The following is a 23,725-nucleotide window of genomic DNA, read 5'->3' as shown; positions in this document are numbered from 1 at the left end:
CGCCAGCCAATCGGCGGGAGTCCTGCGCCAGCCAGTCAGTGCAGTAGATAGGAGGTCGTAAAAGAGCGTGACCAATCAGCGTCAGGGGGCGTGGCCTGCGCCGACCAATCAGCGTGAAGGGGGCGTGGCCGGGGGCGTGGCCTGCGCCGACCAATCAGCGTGAAGGGGCGTGGCCGGGGGCGTGACCAGCCAATCAGCGTCAGGGGCGTGGCCAAGGGGGCGGGTCACGTGACCTGCGCCAGCCAATCAGCGTCAAGGGGGCGTGGCCAAGGGGGCGGGGTCACGTGACCTGCGCCAGCCAATCAGCGTCAAGGGTTTGCGCATGCGCAATAGGAAAAAAAACTGCCCCAAGTGACCCCTATCTACTTATGTTAAATAATTCTGTATACGACACTATAACTGGGCATTAAGCCTGTTGTGTTGTCTTTATGAAATAAATAAATAAATAAATAAATAACTTTACGATCTTGAGCGACTTCATTTTATAGGGTTATTCATTATTATATATTTTTAGTTCAGTGACAATTCATTACGAGCTTAGATTCAATTATCCCCATTCTCGTGCGTTACTAAAATCTCAGCAAAGGCCCAATCACCAAAACAAAAACCAAATCCTACATAATTAACATCACATAAGTAATACCAGCTACATCACTTGCAAACATTCTTCAGTTGAAGACTTATTTACCCACTTCATGAAGTTTATGTTCGTCACTGATTATCAATTTTATCAATATTATCTTCAAATCCCAAAGTGAAGTCTAAGGCTAAGTCATTAAAAGACTGTTTCACTGGTTTAAAATCCTCATGGACGCTGAAAAACATTTTCTGATAAATATCTATTATCAGGAAGTCTATTCTGATTTTTTTTTACTATTTTTCTAATACTCAACCTTTCACTTCTTTCCCGAAGATTTTTCTCAACGGCTACTGGTAACTTAGAGGTTTCGAGCTCCTCTACTGTGTAACCGAGATAAGACGAGGGATCAATATGACCATCAGTTATCTTTTAGGAGGTCAATTCTGTGTAGAGGTTAGAATGCTACCAGATAGAGAACGAATCAAACCTAAGAAAATAGAAATTGCACACAGAATATATCCAAAAGTAACCAAAGTCCAAAAATGGCTAGAAATGGCTAAAAACAAAAAGCATATGGCTAGAAAAGCCACTAGTGGCTTTTTTTTCGAAAATATGTGGCTAGTAAGGTTCTCAAAATGGCCAGATCTAGCCATAAAGTTGCTAAATTGGCAACCCTAAGTGAGAACATTGTAGGCAGCTACTTATGAAAAGTATAATCAGATTGAAATCGTTATCGACTGCAGACAAAATGAAATTGTGAGACCATTACAAACCTTAAGGAACTGACGGAAGATGGATGACATATTATCCATTGAATTATTCGAGTTAGAAGAGAAACTTTCATACGCAGCCACTTGTTCAGTACGCACTACTATACATTTAGTGACTTGATTTTTTAAAAATATATACATCCCCGGGATTTTTCGCAGGAGAGGGCAAAGTTTGTTTCTGGTTTTGTATTTTTAATATAGTTATAATAACAGAAAGGAAATGCAAAGAGTCGCACAGAGGCTGATTTATTTGACACCATCTCGGTATTCAAGGTAGTAACACATGACATAATCAGTAAGAACGTCAGGAACTTTTACTGTTAGTGCGGTGTTCAAAGTGAAATAAGGTGCGCACCCAGAGTAATGATATACATTTTTACACAAACTCAAAGAGAACAATATTTTTACGCCCAGGGGTGTGTGTAAGGAAATTTGGGGGAGTGTTAGGGGTGTGCAGAATAACCCTTGTAAAACGTAAAAAAATAAACTACTGCAGCATTAAATTTAGAAAATGTTTGCTTATGCTCGGAAACAATACTAACTATTGATTTACTTTTTAAGGAGAGGCATACCCTCCTTTGTGGAGTCCCTGGATGTATCTGTATGTTGTTGTATGTATGGTACCATAGCCACATAGCCAGGGGCTCCGCGAACAGAATGGATCAATTACATGTATTAGGAGCAAAATTTAATCATAGGGACCAAACACACTTGTTTGCTCTGGGGCTTAATATGCTGTTAAAATGGCACTAGATAGTATAATAGACTGGACAGAAGAGTAGACGGCACTAGCGCGGGGCAGATTGGGAGCAATCTGTCCAATCGGCTGAAGGCCGGCCCTGATTGAAAGTTACATTTTATTTGCACGTTTTGCAGCTGGATAGAGTTTTTCTTTTGTTAAATAACAAAATGTTAGATTATAATACTTTTTTTTTGAGGTTGATTGATGGTCAAACTGATGTGATTTCTGTACTTTCCTACACTAGTTTTCACCGTTATCTAGTATCAGCAGCAACTTTCCCTCTTGGTAGGGAAGTAAATGCCAGAAAGTTTGAAGCTTTGTGTGTCTTTCCAATCTCTAAAAGTTTATCTTATTTTTCAGTATTTCTTATTCACTTTAGTTCATCTTTTTCTCTTTATCAATTCTTGTTTAAATAGTTTCTTGCACCAGTAATTACGGATGCAACACTGCTCCCGTGGTAAAGTGTATTTTCTCAAATTTGAGGATAAAGCGGAGCGAAAAAGTTTATATTTAGAAAATAACCTACCTACTTCTATCAGTTATTCCTTAGGTGATATATGATTGGTTAAAAATGGACGAATGGCGTCAGAGAGCTGTTTTTAAATAACAACATAGTGGGCCAAATTCGTAATGTAGTGAAACTGTTCTAATTTTATATTTTAAAAAAAATATTAGGCCATATCTTTCTAGCCATTTACTTTTGAGGAAATTTTTTTGGCGGATATCAGTATGTCTGCCTTAACGCAATGGCAAAATATTCTTGTCGAATGGGTAGGTATTATTATTATGCTTCCTAAAAAGCTTGCAGGGTTAAGCAAAAATTCAAACTATTATAACGAAATAACATGTAACAAGTATTTAATGTGTGATTATATGATTTGCCTTATGAGGTATTTACAAGGATATTTGGTTGTCAATGAATTATTATTTAAATTATAACGAGTTGTCGGAAACATTAATGTAGGCCTATTCGAAGTCTGCCATTACTCCCTTGTGTCTTTATTTTCAGGTTGCGTGCGTGCGATAATTTGTTTGTAAAAGTGATTTGAAAGTGTGTGAGAACCTTCAGGTGATGTAGTTAGGGGTACCGGTAAATGTATTTCGTGCAGAATATTCTGGTTTTAAGAAATGTGTACTCTGATGCTACGCAAACTCTTCACTTCCGTAGATGGGAGTGATGAAAGATTACATAAATAGGGATATAGTATACGAGAGTGCCTCATCATTTAGCGAGGACTCACGAAGTGCAGTCTTTTAAGGATTATTCATTGAGGATATAGGAACTTGAAAATGAGGTAAAAATGCGACTTTCATTTAATTACTGAGTAATATAAAATAAAATGTACGTCGGTTTGCGTTGCGTTTCGTTGTGTTTTATGGTATGCGGAGAATAATAATGTGCCCTTGTACGTAGTGTATGAGTATATGTGGGGGATTTGAAACACATATCGCATGTCACGTGCACGTGGATGCTTCTTACTACTTCTAAATGTAATAAAATCATTTTTATACGTAGTGCAACAGTAGGAAGTATCTACGCGCACAGATCATGAGGCACTGTTGTATACTATTACCTAGTTCACTTCAGGTTAGGTTGGGTTAGCTGAGTTTCAGTTAGGTTCCATATTTCAGTTAGGACCTATTCTGCGGCACATAACCCAGACGGAGTATAAAGGGGAGTTACTCTTAACTAAATCATTGCCCTTAAGAGTTTCCATATTTTTGTTTGGTGCGTGTAGAAATAATATATTACTTAAATTTACTTTAGGGTTGTTCGCTGTAGAAAATAGAACTGCTGTTTATTTTCTGCTGCTGTCTGTACAATTTACAGTGCGAAACAAATCATCCTATGATAGGTTGCCACTTCAATCTGGTATTGATGTAGTCTACGTCCTGACAGGACGAAACTGGATGATTTGCGCGGGGAAGTCCGTAGATAGGCATATTAACGACAGTGGATGTATGCATAAAGGAAGAATTGTGTAAACTTTACAAACCCGCACCTGTTGGTACCCTTGCGCAGACTCGAGAAGTTACACTCGATTGATTTCAATAAAAGGAACTAAACTTACCTAATTCTGAGCTAACTTGAGTCCCAGACCCTACTTGTCGCTATCGTATCCTACTCTTTCAAGGTGTTCCTTTTCATCGATGCTCAGTTGAAGTGTGTGTTGTGTAGTTTACCCAAAAATATGATTGCTTAATTATGTTTTATGAACTACAGTTTGTTCTCACAGTTGAAAGTAGTGCTATTCTTCGTGTCTGTATAACGATAACAACCGCCGATGCTAATGTAACCTTGACTCATAACAACAATAAAATCATGGCATAAGAATTGAAGATAATTAGGTGCGGTTGTAGTTTCGGCGCACCACTTTTGGAAGAATTACATGTAAAATTGAATAGTTTGCATGAAAAGACATTTGTAAGGAACAAATTTCTGCAAGCAACACTTAAATAATAAGTAATATAGCTATATATTAGGTTTACAAGTGTAGGGCTACTAGTGTAAAATTACAAGTTCTTTACGACGAATAAAATAAACGAGTGCATATGAAAGATGACTATTAAATGCTATTTTGCACTGACAATATATTTCTGTATTTTATGTCAACAAGTGGAGCGTTGTTAGTATGAAACCATGACAAGTGCTACTGAAACTCATATCATTGCCAAAAGTCGCTTATGCGTATACCCACCATCGCTGACACGCCTGCTCCCTTCGGACCCACTAGGTACGGTTGAATAGCATTTGTGCTTTTAAGTGGACGCCTAGCACAAGTTGCTTGCTGTTTTTCGCACTGTAGTTTTTATGCCATACTTTCGGAAGCCGTATTTATATGTAACTCATGAAAGGATTCTAATTTTTCAACTACTTCTGGTGGCCCCCTTGAATCTTATCAATGCTAAGTCAGATTTCTTTTTTATGTCGTCTACCGCAAGTCTTTTAGGGGACAACTAAAACTAAGTAACTCTATGGCCCCCTGAGGTTCAATGCTGCGTTCACAAAAGCTCTCCACTGACTTCTATTCTCAGCCAACTTGATCCAGGTTCTACTTTGTATGCCACTAACTGCATTCAGTTTCTACTTTGTATTCCAATCTCTGCGAGATCCATCTTAATATTGTCCTCCTATCTGCGCCTAGGTCTTCCTAATGGTCGTTTTCAGATTGGTTTTCCAGTCAAGACTTTGAAAGAGTTTCTACTTTCTTCCATCCTAGCTACATGACCTGCCCACCTAAGCCTCCTAGACTTGATGATCCTAACGATGTTGGGTAAACCATATAAATTATGTAGTTCCTAGTTATGAAGTTTCCGCCATTCCGAATTCTCGTTCTTCTTTGGTCCGAATATTCGTTTCAGGATCTTGTTCTCAAATCCTTTCAGTCTATGCTCTTTCCTCAGAGTAAGCGACCCTGTTTCACAATCATACAGAACAGCAGGCATGATCATCGTTTTATATATTTTAAGCTTCAAATTCCTCGACAGAATTCGCGACGACAAGAGATTTTGAACTGAATAATAACACGAATTCCCTGCTTTTAGTCGACATTTAATTTCTTCGTGAATATGATTTTCGTCTGTTAATATTGATCCTAGATATTTGAAAGTATCCACTTTATGAAAAGTATTATTTAATATTTTAACGCATCCACAATTTGCCGTATTACGGTCCCGACGCACTTCCATGTATTTAGTTTTCTCTGCATTTACTTCTAAATCCATGTTCCTGTAAGCGTTTAATAATATCTCTGCATTTTTTTTTTATTGTTCTATCATCTCTTATTAAATTTACATCATCAGCATATGCCATAACCTAGTGAATACCGTTCAACTCTAGGCCGTGGCCATCTTTGATTTTCCTTATAGCGTATTCCAGAACAAAGTTGAATTATAATGGCAACGCGTCTCCTTGTTTCAGGCCATTTTCGACGTGAAAGCTCATGGACAAAAATTTTGCTACCCGGACTTTACTTTGGGATTCATTTAATCTAATTAGCTTCCTCGGTATTCCAAGTTCTGTAAGAACGTTGTATAATGTTTGTCTCCTAACCGAGTCGTAAGCCTTTCTAGAATCAATAAATAGTTGCTGTATTGGGATATTGTATTCCTGCTTCTTTTCGAGTCTTTGTCGAATGGTAAATATTTGGTCGATAGTTGATCGATTTCGTCTAAGTCGATTCCAATAATTTCATCTGCGTATAGGGTCAATCTTGCTAATAGAATATTTGAAAGGATTTTATAGGATGTTGACAGAAGAGAAATGCCTCGATAATTATTACAATCAGTTTTGTCACCTTTCTTGTGAACTGGAACAATGATTGATTCTTTCCACTCTTGTGGCAATTCTTCCTTGTTCCAGATAAGAAGAATAAGTTTGTGTATCTTATTTCACAATTTTTTGCCTCCAGCTAAAATTAACTCGGCCGGAATTTCGTCTACTCCCGGAGATGTGTGTTTCTTTAATTTCTTTATGGTGGTTTCTACTTCTATTCGGTTCGGTTCTGGAATATACGGTTCTGGGGTGTGTATCTCCTTTTCTCCACGCACACTAGTTTTTGATGCGTGTTCAGCAAATCGTCAAAGGGGACGATAAGAAGGGAAGTAGTGAAAGAATTATATTTTTTCAATTGTTTCGAGTAGTGTGCCAAAAATAAACCTTTACGGATAATCATCCATTTGGGGGAATATGACTTTCGGCAGCTCTTTGAAGCCAAGTTCTCAGCAACGTATACTTTTTGTGCCCTTATACTTATGAACGTCAGATTAGATTAAACAGTTTGCTTATGCACGTCACCTTATTTCTCTTAATGGACTAGTTACATTAACTAATCGGTTGCATTTTCAGTAGTAAGATATAAAGATAGCCTAGGCTCTGGTTAAGCTTAATTATAGGCCAATGAAATGCACATCCACTTTGGCTTCACTATCCATATGGGTGGGTAGCAGGGTTGGCAAAACCCATGTAAAAAAAGTGTTTTTTTCTTTTTTGTTTAAATAATTTCCTCTATGTATTTGTATTACATATGGATAGAAATGGTGTTATTATGCAACAACGGCGTTATACTGGAAGGAGTCACGTAAGCTTAAAGTGGAATCCAAACCGCTTCTCGGCAAACATCCAAGAGAAATTGTTCTCCATTTGGACTCGATCCAGGATTAATTGCCACAAATGCGATGAGTCTGTCACTCACTCACGAAGGATTCTTGATAAAAATGCGTTGTACTAATCTTTTCAAACTTAATATAATTGTCAAGAATCGTTTCAGAAAAACAAAATGGTAAACAGTTGCACAAGTGAAACCATTATATCGGGAAACTCCGGCTTTAGACATTGGGTAAATCCTGAGTACTTGAAGTGCAAAGCAATAACGGGAAAGGCCCGTTATTGCTTTGCATGTAAAATTTTAAGGTCATTGTGTCATAATCAGTACGCTAAAACTGAGGTATTAAATTGCAAATTTAGTATGTAGGTATCATCCAATAAAATTAAAAGTCCAATTCAAGCCAATGTTGGAAGTTGCGTAGGCAGTCGATAAATTTTGCCAATTTCTAGATATCAGTATATTTAAGCAACCTTAGCTTTATATACTCTACGCATCGCGGCTTAAAAATTGAGTTCTAAGGGCAAATCATGTAACAATTTGGCATCGGATATTTTTTGAATATATACCCATCACTGATCACAAAAATGCCGAATGGCAGAAAAAAACACCTCACGGGAGGGGAGGGGGAGGGCGAGAAAGCCGACATTTTAGCCGTTTCTGTTATTAACTATACGAGGGTCACTACGAAAGTTTTGAGATACGCATTGTTGTGGCACAGTATTTGAATTCCAATAATTGCGTTCGGTAGTGGTATCCAGAGCGAAGAGGCGAAGAAAGTTTCAACTCGCCTCGCTTATCAGCGTGGCCGTATCACCTTCACTTGTTTGTTGATGTGAGCAGTATTCGGCTGTCTAGAATGGAGCTCGAAAGGGAACATTTTCGGGCAATGATCCTTTACGGTTTCAAAAGTGGTTTGAAAGAGACACAAAGCCTTGACCGTTTGCAGGGGGCATTTGGGGACCTTGCTCCTTCCCGTGCTACAATTTTTCGGTGGTTTGGTGAATTAAGAAGAGGCCGGACATTGCTTAAAGATAAAGAGAGAGCTGGACGTCCGGCAACAGCTATGTCAGATGAAAACATTGCCGCTGTGGAACAAATGATTCGAGAAAATCCTCGAAAAACTTTCAAGGACATTGAATCTACAGTGAACATTGGATCGCCAGCAGTAACAACAATTCTTCATTATAATCTTCGGTTCAGGAAGGTTTCATCTCGTTGGGTGCCTCTCACTTTGACTGAACAGCAGAAGCGCATGCGTGTGGAATGGTATGAAGAAATGCTTGATGGAAGCACTTCTCGACGCGTCTCTGACATTGTTACTCGTGATGAGACTTGGATCTATCAATTTGACCCTGAAAATAAACGCCAGTCTACAGTTTGGTTCTTTCCAGACGAAAATCCACCCACGAAAGTGAAGCGACCGCGAAGTGTGGGGAAGAAGATGGTCGCAACTTTCTTCTCCAAATCTCGCCATGTTGCAACTGTTCCACTTGAAGAACAAAGGACTGTTACTGCGCAGTGGTACACCACTGTTTGCCTAACAAAAGTGTTCCAGAAGCTTCGGGAACGGCGTCCAAGAACTGGATTGCGTGGAATCCTGCTTCATCATGACAACACGTTCGCACACACGGCCAACATCACAATTCAGTTTTTAGAATCTACGGAGGTTAAACTTATGACTCATCCGCCGTATAGCCCTGACCCCGTGTGATTTTTTTCTGTTCCCCAGGATCAAAGATCGCATGCGCGGGAAGAGATTTTGCAGCCCTGAAGAAGCTGTAGTGGCTTACGAGAATGAACTTTCAACACTTGAAGAAAAAGACTGGCAACACTGCTTCCAAAAGTGGTTTTCGAGGATGCAAAAGTGGGGTGTAGGACGTTTCGGTGTAAGGACGCTTGGCTGTAAAGGATGTTTCGGTGTATAGCCTAATATTTGATTGCATTAATCATATGCTTGTAATGAACAGTCATGAAGTGTCATAGTGTAGCCACTCTGCAATAGTGTAAACTGATTAACATTGTTATTGAGTCTCATTGTTATTGAGACAGGATGATAATACAACACAATCCATTCGTAACAATAATTTCGATTCAGAGGTGTCCATAGTCGAGTTTTATAGAATAATAATCAAATGTAATTCAAAAATCAAATTTACTGCAAAGTATTCAGCATCATTTCTAAATAGAAATAAATATATTGCACAAAGTTCCTGAGACACAGTAATAATATATACAAACTGAATAATACATCAAAGGAGTTTTGTTGAAAAAATTAAAATTACATAGAACCACTCAACTTCTTTTTTCTTTGTTCTGACGTCATGTCCGCCAATTAACTTATTTGTTCCATTTGAACAGCACTAACAAGGAGACTTACGGATGTGTAATTTACTGATTTGAATGAAACTTTGCATACTTGTAGAATATCAAAAAATAATCATCACGTATTTTTTTTTTTTTTTTTTTTTTAATTTTGGCAGTGGTGCGGGTTTAAGGGTAGAAACCACCCTTTGAACGTAGAGATGGCCTCCAAACATAAACAGAAAATAATCATTAAAATAGAAGATTAAATGATACGGCCAGCTTACTGCCAAGGGAGTTTTACGACAGGTGATTCAGAACCTGACGTTAAAATTACAAAATTCAAATTGGTGGATCCAACATGATGATTACAATTACAAATAGTCTTCTGGTTTGAAATGTTCTGCAGTTAGCCAAGAACAATTATAGTTGGCAGGGGCTACTGAGAGAAGATACAGACTGATTTGAAACCCCTTTCTGTACTTATTTTAACAGGACGTTTGATTAAATCTATAGCCAAAAAAGTTAGAAGCCACAAAGCCAGTGCCAATGCATTTGTTGCGAATGTGAAGCAACACATGTTATTGGAAAAGAAAATATTTATAACTCTGATCAATACGGTTTAATTTGGAAATGTAGACGGGATGTACTCTAGTGTTTACAGGGACACAAACAGTAGAAAGTGTGGCACAGTCAGTAAATTCTATGACTCGTAGCTACATCATACAGCCTTTAATTTCTGCAAATAGTGTTTTGTTATCACCACTGTTAATTGTTTTGTAGGAAAACAATGGAACATTTGGTCTTATAGTCCAACACAACCTCTTTAAATTTGAAAATATCGTTGTGAAAGCATCAAATCTTGTGAGATCATGGTTCCAAGAGATTTTTCTTCAAGCGTCTAATGCAAAGTCCATTTTGTTATTAGCTTCATGGAGTGGTCACAATTCATCAACTTTGAACCTATTTTAAGAACAAAAGAGTAACTCATAATAGAAACCATTTCTGCAGGAACAACTCGTAGGATTCAGCCTCTTGTTGTGTTCTTTAGGCCGTTAAAAAATTTTCTTGAGACATTTTTCTGACACTGTCCTTCTCTACAACTATAACATGAATTTACATCTCCGTAATAATATAATTAAGATCCCATCACTGATTCATAATCAGTTTTCTTCTCCTAGATTTGCTAATCTTATTGGGTATGCATGATATAAAAGCGGTTATTTGGAAGAAAAACCACCTGTGTTTGAAAATTTCATTTCAAAGATTGTGCAGCATTTTGCGATTTGTGCACAGTTATTGCTGTAAAAAGGTGTGTGTGGTGTACACAATGTTTATGCATCACACACATTTTTACAATATATCATTACCGTAAAACGTTTTCCCAATCAATTCATAATTATAACATTTGAGGATATAAGAAGTTCTGACATAGAGTGAAGCGAGGGGACTCACTATAAATAAGTAAAACCTGCCAATTACAGCAGCATTTAATTTTTATTTTATTTATTAATTTATATTTTCTACTTCATGAATTTATTTCTCCCTAATGAATAATTTTCATTTTGAAGAGTGGACGTTTCGGTGTAAATATTGGAACTTTTACACCGAACCAGCCTCACACCTAAACGTCCTTACACCGTGATATCCGTACACCAAAACGTCCTACACCAAAACGCCCTGCACCAAAACGTCCTACACCAAAACATCCTACACCGAAACAGCCGTATCCCGCAAAAGTGTGCACAGTGTAATGGTGAATACTTTGAGAAAATGTAAGTGTTAAATTGATTTTAAGTATGTAAGTTATTTCACATCTCAAAACTTTCGTAGTAACCCTCGTATAATCCATAATCATTGGAGCTAGAGCATCCTAACTATTTTTGTTTGTGTAATTGTCTTCTACAATTTAATTCTAGTACATTTTTGAGCTAGATATAATGGTTTTCTTGTTATTTTCATTTTTAATCAGTATTGGTTGCGCGTAACGCCAGTTTTTAGCCACAGATTGTTTACAAGATCAAATTCGGAAAAATGTTTCCTCTAAAAGTTTTTCGTCATTTTATGCTCTTTAAGAAAATTTATACTTATATTAGTGTAGGACTAATAGTGCCTGAGTTATAAGCAGGGTTTGCCCAAATGGGCCCAGCCCGAAAAAACCCACCGGGTTTTTTCGGGTTGGACCCACCTGAAAAAACCCATCTTAAAACCCACCTGGGTTTTTGACTTTTTTGCTAGTGTATTATTGGTACAACTAAGGTGATCACATTGAAAGTTATTTTTATCAGATTTTAAACTTACTTTGGGCGAATTATATGCTTTCATGTTAAGATGTTAAGATAGACAACAATATTCAACATAAGACCTTTATAAAGCTCTAAATGCACTGAATGAATGAATAAATAAATTAAAAACCTCACCTTAGCTTGAGAATATTGTAGAACAAATTAATGTGCGGATTATGCTTATAGCCTATTTGAAGTAAAATAAGCGATTGTGTATTTTAGAAAATACTTTCCGTGAATAGTGTGTTAGAGACGTTATCCCTCATACGTTGATGGGTTTAAGGTCATAGGTGCCGGTACTAACAGTAAATATGTAAATACATTAGTAAAACTATTAGTATTATTTCTAACTTTTGATGGTAACAAAAGTATTCAGTAAAATTTGGTTTGGTTTTCCAACAACAATTAAGTTGTTCAGTCATTTGTTGCTAGCCTTCAAATAAGCATTCTGTAGAATCAACACTAGCAATAACGTAAAAATTCTTGTCAAAATTAAGAAGCTTAATGCTTATCATCGGAGCTCCGAAGACTACGTAACGCTTACTATTTCAAGTGCTGCATTCAAACTAAAGTATTAATGGAAGTTTCGATGTACAGTAAAGCAAGCTGTATTTTCAGGGAAAACCCGTCGTGAAAGAAGTGTACGGGAAATTCCCGCAATTGAACCCATAAAGCATCGAAAGTGAATACTTCAACAATAAATCTATTTATTTTACGCTGGAGGATATTTCATTTCATTTTAGACATTTTGAAACATTTACTTTATAAAATATGAATTATAGGCCTATCTTTGTTAATTGTTTTAAATTAATTTTCGGAAAAGAACGGTCTTGCAACAAATGCTCGGGTAATTCCCGTAATTGAATGCACAAAGCATCGAAAGTGAACTTCAACAATAAGACCATTTATTTTACGTTGAAAAATATTTAAGACATTTTGATGAATTATGTCTTTGTTTTAAATTAATATAGCTATTTGGTATTCATATTTGGCGAACGTCACTGGGGCTCCTAGGATGACTCGATCTACATTTGTTAATTTGTCTGCCTTTACCACACAGTGTTCAACTTTCGGTCTTTTAAATTTTCAGGATACAAACCAGACACACTCTAAATTTTCTGTTTAGATTTTGGCAGCATACCAACGTAAAATTACAAAATGACGCGCTTAAAAAAAAAAAAAAAAAAAAATAGCTGATATCCACTGGCGAAAATCCCGGGGGGATGATGGGGACATATCCCCTACAATCTTGGAACTGTCCTCCTCAATAATCCGATTGGAAATGTGTCTTTTAGGAAGAAATGTGATGATTTGTGTCCAACTGTCACAAAGGAAAGTGAGATGAAATTGATACCTCCCAGAATAAGCCTCAAATTTGACTGCCTCCCAATGTTGAAGACAACTCTGCTCCCCTACCCATGTTGTCCCGGAGTCTTACACAGGGGACATAACATATGACGATATTATTATTGCTTTACAACTTTAAAATCAGACTGGCAACATTGAAAGCTGTTTACAGGGAATGATCATATTTGGATCATCCTTTGTAAACAGTTTTCAATGTTGCCGGTCGGATTTTAAAGTTATAAAGCAATAATAATGTCATATTTTATCTTCCCTGTGGAGGACGCCGGGACCGACATGGGTAATCCTCCTGAGCATTGTTTTTCGCCTTCATAAATATTTTGTACATCGCATATATATATATATATATATACCGTCTTACCCGTCCCCCCAATGTTGAAGACATATTTGCGCCGCTGCTGATATCCACGCTACAAAGCGCAATTTTAGGTCTTTCAAGTTGAAATTTTCAAAGTAGAAGCACGAGAAACTAAATTAGCTGTATATATTTTGGCGGCATAAAATTTCAAAATGGCGTCCATTTTTCAAAATAGCAGGTATCCATGCTACAAGGTGCAATTTTCGGACTTTTTAAGTTGATATTTTGAGGGTAGAAGCACAAGACATTCTAAATTTGCTGTATAGATTTTTTCGGCGATCCAATATAAAATTTCAAAATGGCGGCATTGTTTTCAAAACAGCAGTGAATAGAAAGTTGTTGCAAGTTGTGATAACGACACTCATGAAATGTAGATCTTATTTTAACATTTTTACCCCAAAGAGATTGAAATATTTCGAAAAAACCCAATTAAACCCGAAAAAACCCAATAAAACCCGAAAATACCCGAAAAAACCCACATGGGTCCAGGTGGGTTGGGTTTTTTCAAAAATACCCGGGTTTTTTCAAACCCTGGTTATAAGCGACTTTATTCTGTCGTTTGTTAAACTGATCACGGCGCGGCTCAAGAGTTACCTTCCCACAAATGTTAGATATTAGCAGCTGATGACGATTAATATATATATAATCTTTTCTGCCTGCTAGTATATAATCCTAATGATTAAGTCTGTCTATAATCTGATTAAAAATATCCATTTTTAATATCAATTGAGAGGCTATTCGGAAAATAGCCCTTGTCAGAACAACATTTCTCTGAAGAATGAGAAGAGAGCTTTCTCTACTACATAGTATGAGAAACTCTGCAAATCTGTTTCTTTATACGTGTCTCTGATACCTTTCCTCCTTAATACTTACTGTAACAGTAAGAAAAAAGCAAAAAAGTAAGATGTGCCTAATGAGTGATTCCATTTCAGATCGTCCAGGGTGGTCCACACGACTGTCTCAGATTTAGTTTATTTTTTAAAATAAGAAACTACATACAAAATTATTAGACCCATATTTTTTCTTTTTGCTGAAAAAAAATTTTTTCTTCGATATACAGCCTTCCAAAATGGCTGCCCTCCTCTCGGATTGCACGAAAAACTGAAAAACATGTCAAATTAAAAATTTTATTGTACAGAAACGAGTGTACTTAGTAACATAATCGCAATAGCAGGAAGAGTATAAAGTTGTATGTTTCGGTGGAGGGCCAAAATTCGTATATTGGTCCAATAGGAATCGCACAACTCACTCGCAATGTTGCCAACTTTGGTGAAATTTTTGCTAACTTCAAACATTTTTTTTCTGTCCTTACGAGCAGTATCAACCATCTGCTTCTAGCATCGAAATCTACTCCATAAGGTCTCTTGAAAATGTAAAGGACTTATGTTTCTGATTATTACATCCCACGTTATAGCATGATGAAAAGCTGAAAATTTCATTAAGACGACATGTTTGGACGCCATTTTCTCAAAAGCCCCACCTTTTAAAAATCTGAACTTTTTACATGTATTGGAGAAGTACCTAAGTATTTAATATCCGTTAACCGTTCATGCGGCTGCAGCCCCTAACATTCTTAATTAATTATTGAAATTTCGATTTTTGTACTTGAAATATAAATATTTCCTATGGGCATTTAGAACCTATACACAAGGCAAATTGAAAGGGAATATGAAAATTTTGAGAGATGAATCCTGACATCAAATCCAGTAGAAAAGTTCCTATAAACATAAGTCGAATTCCGCTTCGTTTTCGAGTTACAGGGTTTCCAACTCGGGACCCAAAATCGGCCCGGGACAATAGAAAATAAAATATATATTTCGCGTTAAATCAGAAACTGTGTGTTAAAGCTTTGATATTGTTCAGAAAGTTGATTTGTATAAATATGATTTTTACGTGCGTTGCAATTCGGTTTGCAGTGTTGCCAACTTGGTAGAACTTTTATTTGTTTCCAAATGGTACTACGTGGATTTTATTTGATATTTGGTATTCATTAATGATGGTAAACATCACATGAAGCACAATTTTTAACACATCACCACAGTTTTCGAAAACTTACATGTATTTCATTAAAAGGTTTTATCTCGTGCGTTATTGATAGTTTGTGTGATTCGGTGTCGTGAACATTGTCCTAGTGTTCTCTGGGACCATGAAAATTGCTTTCGCTGATAGCATGACATCGTAGTGCACTAGTTAAGTGTTTGTGTGAATAACAATGGGGAAGTCCTATTACAGTAAGAACCGTATTAAATGTGTTGATTATGCTAAAAGCCATAAGAGGATTGTGCACAGAAAGAATTCTCGACAAAAATTTTATCTTGCGGTAAAATATATGGATTGCGTACAGCGTGTCTGCCCAAAAGTACTATTAGGGGAGGATGATTATTTGTGTCCTTTACACGAGGCGATTTGAAAGGCAGTATGAAAAATTTTGAGATGTGAAACCTTCACCGTAGTTAGGTTTTACTGATAACGGCCGTTTTAATGGCGATACATTCATGTTTTTCATGTTAACTGTCTGGTTAATGGTTTCAAATCTACATTCAGAGGAACAAATTCTTTATCTTGCTGGTGCATAAATTCATATTTACACCTTCTTCCGTGGTCACAAATATCTCACACACATTCACGTTGTTCACGGTAAATATTCAAAGCACCCTTTACACAAATAATCATTCTCTCATACTACGTTTTGGCATACGCGCTGTACGCAATACATATATTTTACCGCAAGGTAAAATTTTTGTCAAGGAATTCTTTCTGTAAACAATCCTCTTATGCCTTTTAGAATAATCAACACATCTAATATGGTCCTTAATGTAATAGGATTTCTCCATGGTTATTCACACAAACACTGTAACTAGTGCACTACAATGTCATGTTACCAGTGAAAACAATTTTCATGGTTCCAGTGAACACTAGGATGTTCACGACACCGAATCACGTAATAAAATGTTTCGTGGTTGCAGCAGAACTTCTTGAACAAGTACGAACTTGATGCGTGGAGTTGCGAGAGGTTTTGCAATAATAAAAAATACATTTTCTTTTTCTTCTTATTATCATTATGACAACTTACACAGACGTAGTTTTTATTCGACATTTTGGTTTTACTAATGATGGCAAACATCAGGTGAAATTCACACTTAATGTTGAAAACTATTAATAACGCACGAGATAAAAACCTTTTAATGAAATACATGTAAGTTTTCGAAAACTGTGGTGATGTGGGGAAAATTGTGCTTCATGTGATGTTTACAATCATTAATGAATACCAAATATCAAATAAAATCCACGTAGTGTCATTTGGAAACAAATAAAAGTTCTACCAAGTTGGCAACAATGCCAACCGAATTGCAACGCACGTAAAAATCATATTTATACAAATCAACTTTCTGAACAATATCAAAGCTTTAACACACAGTTTCTGATTTAACGCGAAATATATATTTTATTTTCTATTGTCCCGGGCCGATTTTGGGTCCCGAGTTGGAAACCCTGTAACTCGAAAACGAAGCGGAATTCGACTCACGTTTATAGGAACTTTTCTACTGGATTTGATGTCAGGATTCATCTCTCAAAATTTTCATACTCCCTTTCAATTTGCCTTGTGTATAGGTTCTAAATGCCCATAGGAAATATTTATATTTCAAGTACAAAAATCGAAATTTCAATAATTAATTAAGAATGTTAGGGGCTGCAGCCGCATGAACGGTTAACGGATATTAAATACTTAGGTACTTCTCCAATACATGTAAAAAAATTCAGATTTTTAAAAGGTGGGTTTTTTGAGAAAATGGCGTCCAAACATGGCGTCTTAATGAAATTTTCAGCTTTTCATCATGCTATATCGTGGGATGTAATAATCAGAAACGTAAGTCCTTTACATTTTCAAGAGACCTTATGGAGTAGATTTCGATGCTAGAAGCAGATGGTTGATACTGCTCGTAAGGACAGAAAAAAAAATGTTTGAAGTTAGCAAAAATTTCACCAAAGTTGGCAACATTGCGAGTGAATTGCGCGATTCCTATTGGACCAATATACGAATTTTGGCCCTCCACCGAAACATACAACTTTATACTCTTCCTGCTATTGCGATTATGTTACTAAGTACACTCGTTTCTGTACAATAAATTTTTTAATTTGACATGTTTTTCAGCTTTTCGAGCAATCCGAGAGGAGGGCAGCCATTTTGGAAGGCTGTATATCGAAGGAAAAATTTTTTTCAGCAAAAAGAAAAAATATGGGTCTAATAATATTGCATGTAGATCCCATATATAAAAAAATAAATGAAATCTGAGACTATGATGGGGACCAATTGTGGTTTGCCTGGACGATTTGAAATGGAATCGGTCTAATACATTTGATAAATGATCAGTTTTTAAACTGTTAAATTTTATTTACAGAAGAAGCACTTGCTATATTGTGTACAGTTGCTATAGTACAGTAAATCTATACTAATAAACGCAATAGAAGGAAACTATATGCTTAAGAAATCCGTACACAAGACGACAAATTATTTGATCTCTGGTTTTAGTTCTCAATAATGTTATGCCACTCTTATATCCTAAAAAGATAAAGAAATTTGTGATATCTTTAATGCATCATTCAGTCTTCATCACTCTGTTTGTTAATTGATATTAAATTTTTATACTCGCTCGGACAACTACACATTGGAGTGCACAAGAAACCGCGATTCTTGCTTTTGCATTTCAAATTTAGACACTCAAATGTATGACAGCTACACAGGGTAATCTCTAAACAAGCCTTGGGAATATCTTCGACTGTTTTCAAAACTTTCTTTAGAATTTGGTCCTCCAAGTACCATCCGGAGTCTTCTGGCCTTGGTAGGTAGATCTTACACTTGTCAACGTTTCCCAAATTGCTGTTTGGTACTATGATATCTCTATATGTTGTTTCAGAGCATCACAAGTTGGAGGTAATCTCTCCATGCTTCATTTTCCCAAAAGTAGGAGCCTAGCTCCATCACAGATCTTCACATTAACCTTGAGGAGCTTTGTGAAAAACAATTCTGTAGATTCATTAACGTTTGCTGATAAAGGAATCTGTTCTAGAGAAAATATAAGGTCACAGTTTTTGAGTAAGTAGACCATAAGTACCGGTAGATAATGCATTGTTGGAATTATCAATTTTAGAACTCTGTTGTTGTTTCCGGTAGTTTTAAAGATCAGAAGACTGTTAAGAAACTTCGAGACCGATGTTCATAATCTTGATGGGAAGCATGAAGAATCAGATTCTAGAATGATACTTCATGCTGTGAATCACAATTCAGAAAGAATTGTTGTGATGAGTAGAGGCACAGATGTATTCGTGCTGTTGATACACCATTATGACAGAATTTCTTGTAAAGAATTGTACATTATGGTGGGATTTCAAAGACGACGAAGGTTTATTCTAGTTCACCACCTTTGCCACCCGTTATCTGAGAATGAGAAGAGAGGTAATGGCTTATCAGGATCCACTTGGCTGCGATATAACGTCAAATCAGTTGGAACATCAAAGACCTAGAACTGCCTACTTACTTATGTCAGAAAAATGTGACCTTTTATTTTCTTTAGGACAGATTCCTTTATCAGCAAGCGCTATTGAACCTGCAGAACTGTTTTTCACAAAGGTCCTCAAGGTTAACGCGTAAATCTGCGATGAAGCTAGGCTCCTACTTTTAGGAAAATGCAGCCTGGAGAAATTATCTCCAACTAGTGATGCTCTGAAACAAGACATAAAGAGATCTCATTACCAAACAGCAATTTGGGAAATGATGATGAGTGTGAGATTGATTTACCAAGGCAAGAAGACCTCGGATGGTACTTGGAGGACCAAATTCTGAAACCAGTTTTTAATACACTCGAAGATATTCCCAAGGCTTGTTTAGAGATTACCACGCGTAGCTGTCAGAACTTGAGTGTGTAAGTTTGAAATGCAAATGTAAGAATCTTTTTTTTTTTTTTTTTTTTTTTTTTGTTGTTGTTGTTGTTGTTGTTGTTGTACACTCCAATGTGTAGTTGTCCGAGAGAGTATAAAAATTAAATATCAGTTAGTGAACAGAGTGATGAAGAAGACTGAATGACGCATTAAAGACATCACAAATTTCTTTATCTTTTTCGAGATATAAAGGTAACCAGGAAAGTTCTGTCCTTTGGCGTGGAGGTCTGTGTTCAATTGGCCCTCACACCGTGAGTTAAATGCGAATGGAGATAAGGCGAAGGTCAGTCATTGGTGTGTGTATATTCAACATACTATCTCGTTGTTGCAGTTCAGATACACCGTGAACTTGTGTAAGGAAAGAATGAACATGGGATCTCCACAAATCGTCATAAGGGCGTGTATGCTGTACGAGTTCAAACTGGGATCAAACACCTCTGCAGTGGGGCGGAAGATATGCCAGGCCTTTGGTGAGAGTGTCGTGACTACGCAGACAGTGCAGTGGTAGTTTAACAAATTAAAGACGGTGACGAAACACTCGAAGACGCACTACTTGACGGAAGACCAACACATGTACAAAAAGATCTTCAGGCAGCAATTGGGGCGAACAGTGGCCAGGAATGTGAGGAACTGGGATTACAATTCAGTGTGAGTGGAGAAACCATTCAGCAGCACCTCCATCAACTTGAGAAACACTACAAGTTGGGTCGATATGTCCAACATGATTTGACTCCGGGCCAGAAGGCAACGCGATCAGACACCTGTGTTTCGTTGCTGTCTCGTCTGAGGAAGGAGCCATTTCTGTACAGGTTGTTGACATGTGATGAGAAGTATGTCCCGTACGAAGCTGCACGGTGCCGTCATCATTGGTTAGCATCCCATGAACCGGTTTCAAAACAGCCGAAACCAGCACTGCACTAGAAGAAGGTCCTCCTGTGTCTTTGGTGGACTGCTCGTGGCATCGTGCGTCGGGAACTGCTACCAGCTGAACAAAGCATCAATGCAACTTGTATTGTTAGCAGTTGAGCTGTGTTCAAGAAAAACTCAAAACTCTGGAGCCAGTACTTGTGAATCGCAAACAGGTCCTCCTGTTACAGGACAACGTTAAGCCCCACGTGGCTACCCGGGATACCATTCTACGCCTTGGATGGGGAAACACTTGCATCTGCCGTACTTCCCAGACATTGCACCGTCCGATTATCACCTGTTTCATTCCTTGGACAATCATCTTAGAGGACATCAGTTCAAATCCCTAGTAAAGGTGCAAAATGCACTTGATACATTCTTCGCTTCATAGCATACCCAAGTTCTACCACGATGGAATCCATTGTCTACCAGAACATTGGCAGAAGGTCGTCGATGTTGATGGGGACTATTTTTGATCTATCAGGTACGTCTTAGGTAACATATCAATGTTCGAAAGTGGTGGGTGAAAAGCGACAGAACTTTCTTGGTTACCTATATATAAGAGTGGTATAACATGATTAAGAACAATTTTCTAGTTTTCAAATAATTAGTTCTCTCGTGTAAAAATTTCTTAAGTATATATTTTTCTTTCTATTACGTTTCTTATTATAGATTTATTGTGTTATAGTACGGTAACCTTACAGAATCTTAATAATAGGCAAATGCTTCTTCTGTAAATAAAATTTAACAGTTTAAAAACTGATCATTTATAAAATGTGTTAGGTATATCTTATTTTTTGCTTTTTCTCTTACCGTTAAAATAAGTATTAAAAGTAAAAGGTGGAAATATTAAAAAATGTGGGTGGCAAATTGTTCATGATTCTCTCTTGAAGGCAAATTTGAAATCTGTTTCCCGCTCTGTTTCGATAAATCGAAGTACTTGTGGCAAAAACAGACCTTGTCGAAACATTTTTTTTTTTCAGAAAAATGTATAGAAACATGTTTTAGAAGGCATGTTTGTGCATGTTTTAGAAGGTAATAGAGACACGTATAAAGAAACAGATATGCAGAGTTTCTCATACTATGTACTAGAGAAAGCTCTCTCTTCATTCTTCAGAGAAATTTTGTGTTCTGACAAGGGTTATTTTCCAAATAGCCTCTCAATTGATATTAAATTGGATATTTTTAATCTATATATATAAAAGAGAACGCACAAATCCTTTGTGAACTCATCACGCTAATACGGCTGAACCAATTTCTTTCATTTTTGGGGGGTTATTAGGATTTGGACCCTAGATGGTTTTTATCATATCACTTTAATTTTTAATTACCAGTGTCTTGAGATAATTGACCATTCAAGTGTCCATACGTACAAATCCTTTGTTATTAGTTCATCATAGGTAAAAATAAACGTATTTATATGCAACCCGCATGACCATGTGACTCGGCGGGTTAACATAAATGACAGGCGCTATAATTTTAACATTTACTGCAATTTGAAAGCGAAAAAGTAAAAATTATCTAAGTAACAAAGTTTATTGCGTTCCGGGGTGACCCCAGCGAAGCGGGGTGAACGCTGCTAGTAAGATTATAGACAAACTTAATCATTAGGATTATATACTAGCAGGCAGACAAGATTATATATATATATATATATATATATATATATATATATATATATATTAATCATCATCAGCTGCTAATATTTGTGGGAAGATAACTCTTGGGCCACGCCGTGACCAGTTTCGCACACGACAGAATAAAGTCGCTTATAACTCAGGCACTATTAGTCCTACACTAATATAAGCATACATTTTTTGAAAGAGCATAAGATGACGAAAAACTTTTAGAGGAAACATTTTTCCGAATTCGATCTTGCAAACAATCTGTGGCTAAAAAACTGACGTCACGCGCAACCAATATTGAGTAAAAATGAAAATAACAAGAAAACCATAATATTTAGCTCAAAAATGTACTAGAATTAAATTGTAGAAGATAATTATACAAACAAAATAAAAAAAGTGTGGATGCTCTAGCTCCAATGGTTGCGGAGATATGAATAATAGAAACGGTTAAAATTTCGGCTTTCTTGCCCTCCCCTCCCCTTCCCCTCCCGTGAGGTGTTTTTTCTGACATCCGGCATTTTTGTGATCAGTATATATTCAAAAAATATCGGATGCCAAATTGTTACATGATTTGCCCTTAAACTCGAAAAGGAGAGCACTTTTGGCAAGTTGATGCCTAGACTAATAGAACAACAGGCGTTGAGGCAAGCAGAAATATGCATTTTGGTTTCGTTTCGTATGTTTAGGCTTAACATTTTTATGTAGTACTGAGGCTATCAAGAAGAAGACTTTTGCTTAAAGTAACATCCAAACCGCTACTTGGCTTACACTTGAAAGAAAGGTGGTTTGAGCGAGAATTGAACATGGGACGCCTTGATTAAAAATTGAAAAGGAGATAAAACTAATGCAGACGGTTTGATATGTGGAAATGTCACGATGAAGTTCACACGATTTAAAGCTTTTTTTGTTTGGTTTTGTTTTGTTTAAACCAGCCAACCCTGGTGGATAGTGAAATAATAATGTCAGATTCTCACATTACATATTAGGAATATTCTCCTATGTTCTGCTCGTATTCCTTTTTCCCTTACGATTCTTCCTCATCGCTGTTGTTTCCCTTATTTTCGATGTTAAAATTGCTCTTCTACCTATAACAATTACTATTAACAGCACCAATACACTAAGTGCGAATTCATTACTGGTTATTTAGCCGTCTGAAACTTCGAGTTTTTCAAATTTCCCTAATAAGCAAAATACCGATACACGTTTACATTATAAGCTGCTTTACATATCGATCGGTCGTGGGAAAATAGGAAACCTAGTTAAGTACTGGCGCGTATGCAGTGGTAGATATGTGCATACTTATAACCAGTGGCGGATTAACGCACATGCACAGTAGGCACGTGCCTAGGGCGCCAGCTCTGAATGGGTGCCCAAGAGAAAATATATATATAAAAATTCAGTTGTCGAGAAATCGGTCTTTGTTTACAAAAGTCACTTGATAGGTTTATTTTTATAATTTTAGAATAAAGCACTAATCTAATATTGCACTTTATTTTTTAAATGCGCTGTGTAGTTTTAGTGGCAATGAGGCACAGATTTAATTTGCTGAAGCGCTCACGTGTGTATGTACATCGTATTTGCTTCCTTTCTGTTCTCTAGTAGATTAAACATTAAACAGTGGGCGCCAATGTTGCCAGTCCTTTGCTCGGGAGTGGGCTGAAAAATAGTACCAAATTGAAACAAAAAAGACTGAATTCATTATTTTATACCAGTGTAATACATGGCTGTATAACACGAAACTAAAAGAA

At 36.8% G+C, this 23,725-nt stretch overlaps 1 protein-coding gene across 4 annotated transcripts in view; it reads left to right on the top strand.

Moving 5' to 3' along the window:
- Nucleotides 1-2,646: 2,646 nt before the first annotated feature.
- Nucleotides 2,647-23,725, top strand: part of LOC145673405 (uncharacterized) — a 188,376-nt gene continuing 167,297 nt past the window's right edge. For 3 of the 4 annotated variants that reach the window (XM_081743076.1, XM_081743077.1, XM_081743075.1), the window contains exon 1: nt 2,648-2,863. In XM_081743076.1, coding sequence (XP_081599202.1) covers nt 2,822-2,863 — 42 coding nt within the window. In that variant the 5' untranslated portion in view covers nt 2,648-2,821. Of the gene's footprint in view, nt 2,864-23,725 lie in introns of all 4 variants that reach the window. The other variant, XM_081743078.1, reaches the window with a different exon arrangement.

This window comes from Thermobia domestica, chromosome 16, assembly GCF_964235325.1.
Source record: "Thermobia domestica chromosome 16, izTheDome1.hap1.1, whole genome shotgun sequence".
In the NCBI taxonomy this organism is placed as follows: Eukaryota; Metazoa; Arthropoda; class Insecta; order Zygentoma; family Lepismatidae; genus Thermobia; species Thermobia domestica.
This window is presented reverse-complemented; position numbering and strand designations above follow the sequence as displayed.